Raw genomic sequence first — 7,349 nt, 5'->3', positions numbered from 1 at the left:
TAATTTGCTACAAAACATGTACAATAATTTTTGAAAAAGAAAAAATAGAAAATGGAAAACCAAAAGCAACATATGATCATGGTTGCACACAAAGTGTTGTTCAAAACAAGATTAATATGATCTGTGCAAACGGATGACATGCATGAAAGAAAAGGAAAAAAAAGTAACACAACAATATGTGAACACGCCACATGTCGCCACACCAGCTTGGAAGTTGGAAGCTCTTCTTGAACCTCTAGCTTCAATTCCTCTAAAACAAGTACAATGAGATTTAAACATCGATGATTTTCTTTGTAGACTTGTTCATCGAGAAAACAATAACGAGTCAAAACTTCTCATACGCAATGAAAAGTCAGAGTACGAGTTCACTACCTCTGCTAATGTTTCAAACTAGAAAAATCCGAAGAAAGCTAAGCTCTTGAATACAATCATACCAAAGTCAGCCTTGTCACTATACCAAGAGGGAGGCAACTAGGCAAGAGCCAACGACAGTAAAGGACTGCACCTTAATTTGCAACGACCAAAGGGCCTAAACACTAATAGCACCACGGCTCGGAGTCTCTGACCCGACCCGACCCGACCGCGCGGGGCGAGTAAACAAAACGCACCGGGGGGCATGTGATGCGACGCATGTGAACACCACCGGAACGAGACGGGATCCCGGGCACCGCCGCGCCCTTTAAACTAGGGTCAGTTGGATCCATGCCACTATAACTTCTTGAAGTTGAATTTCATGTTGAAATCCATGCCATTGAGTGGCATGATTTTCAACGTGAAACCCAATTTCACGGAGTTGTGGTGGCATGAATCGAATTTTCCTTTTTTTTTTTTTTTACTAACCGACGACAACCGCCCGCGCTCACCGTCCTCCCTGCTGGAGCCCGGAGCTCCCCCTCTCCCGTAGAAGTTTCAAGTGTCAACTCCCAAGCAAGCGCTCGCCGGCAGCGGCGGTCCACCACCGCCCACGTTCTCAGCACCTTATAAAGCTTCCTTCCGCCTCACACCTGCTCGTCAAACTCAAACCCTGATCGTTGGACAATGGCGAGCGCGCCCGCCGAGGTGCCGTCCCACTTCCTCTGCCCCATCTCGCTGCAGCTCATGCGCGACCCGGTCACGCTGCCCACCGGCATCTCCTACGACCGCGCCGCCATCTCGCGCTGGCTCGCCGCGCCCGCGCCCGCCGGCGGCCGCACCTGCCCCGTCACGCGCGTGCCGCTCCCGCCGCAGCCGCAGCTCACGCCCAACCACACCCTCCGCCGCCTCATCCACGCCTGGCTCGCGTCGCTCTCCCCCGGGGCGGAGGTCGACGAGGACGTGGCCGCGCTGCGGGCGCCCGCGTCCGGCGCCGAGGTGGCCGCGCTCCTGTCCGGCGCCGCCGCGGCGCGGGTGGAGGCGCTCAAGAGGCTGCGGGAGCTGGTGGCCGAGTGCGAGGACAACCGGGCGGCGCTCGAGTCCCAGGACGGGGTGTTCGACGCGTTGTCTCGCGTCGTGAGCAGCCGCGACGCGTGCTCGACAGCGCGCGAGGAGGCGGTCGGGGTCCTCGCGTCGCTCCGGATCCCGGAGCCGGAGCTGGCCGGCGTCGTGGCCAGGTACAGCAACCTCGGGGAGGCGCTCACGGCCGTGCTCCGCTCGCCCAACTTGAAGTCGCGCGCGAACGCCGTTCTGCTCGTGAGGTCCCTCTCGGAAGCGGCCTGGCCGGCCTGGGTGATCGGGCTGAGGGCGGAGCTTCTCGCCGAGGTGGTCCGCGTGGTCCGCGACGGCATCTCGTCGCGCGCTACCAAGGCGGCCCTCCACGCGCTCGCCGCGCTCTGCTCCCACGGCCGGACCCGTGTCAAGATCGTGGGCGCGGGCGCGGTGCAGGCGCTCGCGGACCTCCTGCTCGACGACCCCGAGAGGCGCGTCTGCGAGCTCGCGCTGGCGGCGCTGGACCGGCTGTGCACGTGCGCCGAGGGCCGCGCCGAGCTGGTCGCGCACGCGGCGGGGCTGGCCGTGGTGGGCAAGCAGGTGCTGCGGGTGTCCGATGTCGCCAGCGAGCGGGCGGTGCGCGTGCTGCGATCCGTGGCGCGGCACGCGGCGACGCCCGCCGTGCTGCAGGAGATGGCGCAATCCGGCGTCGTGGCCAAGCTGTGCGCGGCGCTGCGGTCGGAGCAGTGCGGGCTGAGGACCAAGGAGAAGGCGCACGAGGTGCTCAAGCTGCACTCCAGGACCTGGAGGGCCTCGCCCTGCCTGTCTCCGAAATTTTTGGGGCTCTACCCTGCATGATGATTGACGAAGGGACGTTTTCCTGTTGATTCATTCTTTCTTTTTTGTTATTAGTTCCAAGATAGGCATCAGATTGTGCCTGCAGAAGATGAACGCATCTGAGCTGAGCCTGAGCTTTATTTTGTTACCAAATTAGTGTAGGATGATGTAATCCACTAATTGGTCATTTGTTCAATTCAGCGCACTCTGATTTTGTGCAAAGATGTTGAGATGGAAAATTGGCCCCATATTCGCTGCACTCAGATTCAGGTAAAGATACATCAAGAAAGGATGGCTGCAAAGTGAAAACGGGGAACATAAATGATACATTGATACTTGACCATTTCCTCTTTTTTTTTTTTGAAACGATTGATACTTGATCATTTCATGTGCGATCCACGTTAAAATGATCCACAACAAGATCTGCGCCGTGGTAGGCTTCTCTACTTCCAACAGAGCGATTGTTGAATGGGACGTAAGGTTCTTGTTGTCCGCCTGTCCTGCGAGAGTTCATTGTCCGGTGTGATCTTAATAGCTACCCTCAGAGGCATAACCTATATGTTATGTCTTCGAATCTTCAAAAGACCTAATTGGGGGGCAATTTGTGCCCCACCATTAGGCCACGTCTACAAGAATTGACAGCCATATGATTTGCATCCAACAGCTGCTATAGCGCCAGCGCAACTTGCAGCCCAAACCAGCGTGCCCTCCACTGGTCTGTGTGCACTTGCTCACGTTGGGCTGCAATTGTCCCTGGCGCTGGCTTGCCTCCGAGCTTGGACTCCGGCGCCTATTTGGTGTGACACGGGCTGCTGTCTCTTCCTTCTTCGCCCTGCTCGCGCCTTCCTTTGCTGGGCTAGGTGTCGCGCCGCCTGGTGGACCGCGTCCGAAGCCCCGCTGGCTAGCGCTGCTCGAGCCAGGTGCTCGCACGAGCAACGTCCACCGCCGACGTTGGCACTACGCGTGCCTCGCTGCGTCTGCCACCGTCGCCACACCGTGCCTGCGTGCCGCCGCACGCCACGCTGCTGGCTAGCGCGCGCACCGCGCACTGCAAAGCCCACGCTAGATCCTGAAGCCCACGCTAGATCCTGCAGCAGAAAGGTAAAAGCAAAAAGAAAAAGGAGGAGAAAATAAAAAAAACTCCCAACGACAAATTACTCACTCAAAACTTCATGGATCGGAACTAAACTTGAGCCATAGAAGCACAACCTCAATATCTAACAGATCCAAAAAGAAATTTGCAAAAAGATCGATTAAATCTTCGGAATTGAAAATCACACAAAAACCCACCCAAAAATCCTAGAAAAAGAAAAAAAATCTCGGGATGCAAAGATGAGACAAGAAATCAATCTTTTGATTACTCCACGAGGTCCGGTTACAAGCCACTCCTCGCCAAATCAAAGCATGGATGGCAAAAAGGTCAAACAAAGAGCCACTCTTCCTCTTTCTCAAACCCTAGCTCTTTAAGACAAAAGAGAGGACCTCCAAATGAGATATACAAAAGAGGTGGGTTGTCCACACAGCTACTCCATGTGTTTTAGTTAATGCATTATATTTTTTCTGAACCTATGGTGAATGTCACGAGACAAATACTATGATCTAGTATTACTTTGCACAAATAGCTCTGAAATTTGGGAAGGGTACATATTTCTGCTCTTTCCAACTAGCAAACACCAAAGATAAGCACAAGTATGTAATTTTTTTCCACCATGGGCAGAGCCTGAATTTCATCACTAATAGCAACGAAATTACAGAGTTTAGCAGTTCAGAAAAGGAAAAGGAACAATCATCCCTCCCATAGAGGCAACCAGTTTAACCAGTCGCAACAATATTGCTAGCAAGAAAGAGGGAGACACAGCAGCTAAGTAAACAGAAGGAAAATAGCACAAGTATGTAATATTTTGGTGTATCATATATGCCAAGTTATCATAACAAAAATAATTGCGTGCGTGCATCCAAATGCTGAACAATTAAGCTTTTTCATCAGAGCTTCCACATCCTTCTCTCTATTAGTCACCACCCTACACATTCTTCTTCGTATCACAGAAACCATAAACAAATATCAGGGATTCCACCACACTGACCTACAGGTCATGGCGCGGCAAAGACGCGCCAATTTTTCTAGTTATTTCACTAAATCGAGTGAATTTTACCGCAATGAACATTCAATGCAAACTCGCATACTGATCCAAGTAGATAGAGTGATTTTGGGCTAATTTTTCATATCAAGCCTGGCCCAGTAGAAAGTTGGTTGGAGCTAAGAGCAATGTTAACAAGAAGACTTACTGGCCCACCTTATTTGTGCCTACAAATTAGCCGGCCCACATCCTTCTAGCCCGATTGATTCTGTTAGCGGAAAAGTCCAATTTACATCTCAGACCAAATATTAGTTTTTGTCATGTCTTGATTATTTTGTTTGACTTTCCCTCAAAAAAGATTATTTTGTTTGACTTGAAACTCCTACAAAAGGGATATCATTTTCACCAAATGTTACAATTTTTCTGTTCCTGATTTTCAAAATGTTCGTCATATTTCTACGGTGAAGAATGTAAGGTACTCTAAAACCGAGATGAAGATTCAATCTCAACGGAATCTTGTGATTTAATAACATAAAGCAGGGGCAGATAAATAAGGGAAAAATTATTTCCATTTGGGAGGGGAGTTCACTAGTTTTAGAATTTTGAAAAGAAAAAACAATTTTAGTAGGTATGGGGTTAATTGAGGTAAAAAAAATGGACAAATGGAGCAGCGAAAAGAAGTGAATTATTAGTTCTTGTTTTTTATTAGGGCAATGCTAGCGCCCGGACGTCCGATGGGAAAGGACGCTCAATTGCAACATCGAAATAGGACTTCAAAACATCAAAAATTATTTGAGAAAATAGTTCTATCTGTCTCGGAAAAAATTCCTGGAGCAGCATCAAGTACTTGTTTCATGCAACATTCTGATGCAGATAGCAGTCGAGTTTGAGCGCGTATAAGTGAAACATCAAAAAAATAACATCTGCAACATACAAAAATGACTCTTGCAACATCTAAAATCAATTGTCGATGCAAAAATGCAGTTGCAACATCGCAAAAATCACAGGTGAAACATAAAAAAACACAGAAATTGTTGTCGAAACATCACCAAATCACTGTTGCAACATCACAAAATCACAACTGGAACATGCACGAGGAGCACCTACTGAATCGAGTTCTTCCTCATCGAATCAGGCATCCTCCATAGGAACATCCGCCATGGATGCCATTCGGAGCTCCTCCTCCGCGATCGCCCGACCTTTCCCCACCATGGATGACTCCCAGAGCTCCTCCTCTGTGGCCCTCCGGCCCTCCTCGCTGAAGGGCTGCCGCACGCCGCCTTCTCTCGGTGGAAGTGAACATGAGAGATGTATCTAATTTAGAGAGAGAGAGAGAGAGAGAGAGAAATTGTTTACATCGATATATGATAATTTCTTGTTTTTCATGACAACCTGAAAGCAAACACATCCTAAAAGAACATCTACACATTGAGTAGATTATACGATACATCAAATCAAAGCTAAGTTGAAAACAGGCCCGGGCCGAAGGGCGTGCTGCAGGTGCGGCCTCACAGGGCCCCAACTTTTTTGGCCCCCAAAATTTGTTCCTAGCCCATCACGATAAATTCAATTTGCCTAACAATTACTAACTAGCTTCTACTCCCTCCGTCTCACGAAGAGTACAATTTTAGTTTTTTAGACAGATTAGTTGTGCTCTGAAAATATTTTTTATATCATTATTTGTTTGCCACAAGCGGTTAATTTCGGCATGCTAATCAACTCTGGCCACTTAAATAGGCAGGTAGTGAGATCCAATCTCTAGGATTGAACTTTTGTGGAATTTTTCTTTCAAACGTAATAAAAATGTAGTATTGCACTTGTCATGGGATGGAGAGAGTAAATTGTTCCTAACCGGTAGGACTAAATGTAACTGACATATGCTGGACGCACGCTCCTGACCAAATTGACGACCATCTCCTAGCTTGTCCAGTTACCCTCAAGTTTTGCCGGTTGCCGGCCCAAACATTGAAGATTTTATTTCAAGAGCACAACAAGATAAAGTTGTTTAAGTAAAGATTATGCAACTAGGATTAAATAGATACTATTCTTGACATGTTTCGTTCTAATATAATTTAACATATTATATTTAATATTTAATTGTTCTATTTCGCTAGTCTATTGGGCCTCTTTTTAAAGTTTTTCACAAGCCCCGATTTATGTCGGCACGGCCCTTGTTGAAAAGCAAGTAAGCACAGTGGCGTTACATGCTAGCTAGCAGACACCTGCGTTTGTCCCTAGTATCTGGGAGTTGAGAATTCCACCTAGAGTGCATTTTTTTCTTTGGCTCCTCTCTAAAAATAAAGTTCTAACTAGAGATAACTTAGCAAAAAGACGGAAGGTGGACACGGAATCCCGTCTTTTCTGCAATGAGCATGAAACTGCTCAACACCTATTGTTTTATTGTGTTGTTGCTCAGCTTCTTTGGGTTTCTGTTTTGCAAACTATAAACCTGAATATAAAATCCTTTATAGATGTTGGTGCTAAGTGGCTGAGTAACAAGAAATTTGCTGCTGTCAATATTATGAGCTCTGCATCTCTCTGGTGTCTTTGGAAACTGAGAAATGAGTTATGTTTTCAGAATGTAGGTTGGGTGGACTTGAGGTTCCTACTGTGGAGGATAGTTGGGATGGCTCAGAATTGGCAAATTCTACGGACTCCAAGGAAACACTGTTGTCCTTCATCTCCAACCTGAAAGACCTGGCAAGAAGACCTCCAAGACTAACAATGGGCTCGGCATGAAGAAGCATCGGACTCCCTCGGGCGTGAACTCTGACGGGAAGCCTTTGGACATGACCTCCTGGACTACGCAGCTGAAGGAATTGGAACAGGCGTTGGTCGTTTGATGGGCGAGTGTCTGTTTTCCCTCTATGGTGGTTGCTTTGCTGGGCCGAACTTATAGCTGCTTCTTGTTTACTCGTCTCTTGGTGGGTTTCTGACTTTGAATGATGCTTTGCTGGGCCGAACTTATAGCTGCTTCTTGTTTACTCGTCTCTTGGTGGGTTTCTGACTTTGAATGATGCTTATGTGCCG

The 7,349-nt window shown here is 48.3% G+C and overlaps 1 protein-coding gene across 1 annotated transcript; it reads left to right on the top strand.

Moving 5' to 3' along the window:
• The first annotated feature begins 868 nt into the window (after window positions 1–868).
• Window positions 869–2,500, top strand: LOC120708774 (E3 ubiquitin-protein ligase PUB23-like). The gene has a single exon (XM_039994180.1). The coding sequence runs from the start codon at window positions 1,039–1,041 to the stop codon at window positions 2,260–2,262; it is 1,224 nt and encodes a 407-aa protein (XP_039850114.1). The 5' UTR covers window positions 869–1,038; the 3' UTR covers window positions 2,263–2,500.
• Window positions 2,501–7,349: the final 4,849 nt, after the last annotated feature.

This window comes from Panicum virgatum, chromosome 5K (assembly GCF_016808335.1).
Source record: "Panicum virgatum strain AP13 chromosome 5K, P.virgatum_v5, whole genome shotgun sequence".
Taxonomy (NCBI): Eukaryota; Viridiplantae; Streptophyta; class Magnoliopsida; order Poales; family Poaceae; genus Panicum; species Panicum virgatum.
Note: the sequence above shows the minus strand (reverse complement) of the source record. Positions and strands in the feature narration are given on the sequence as shown.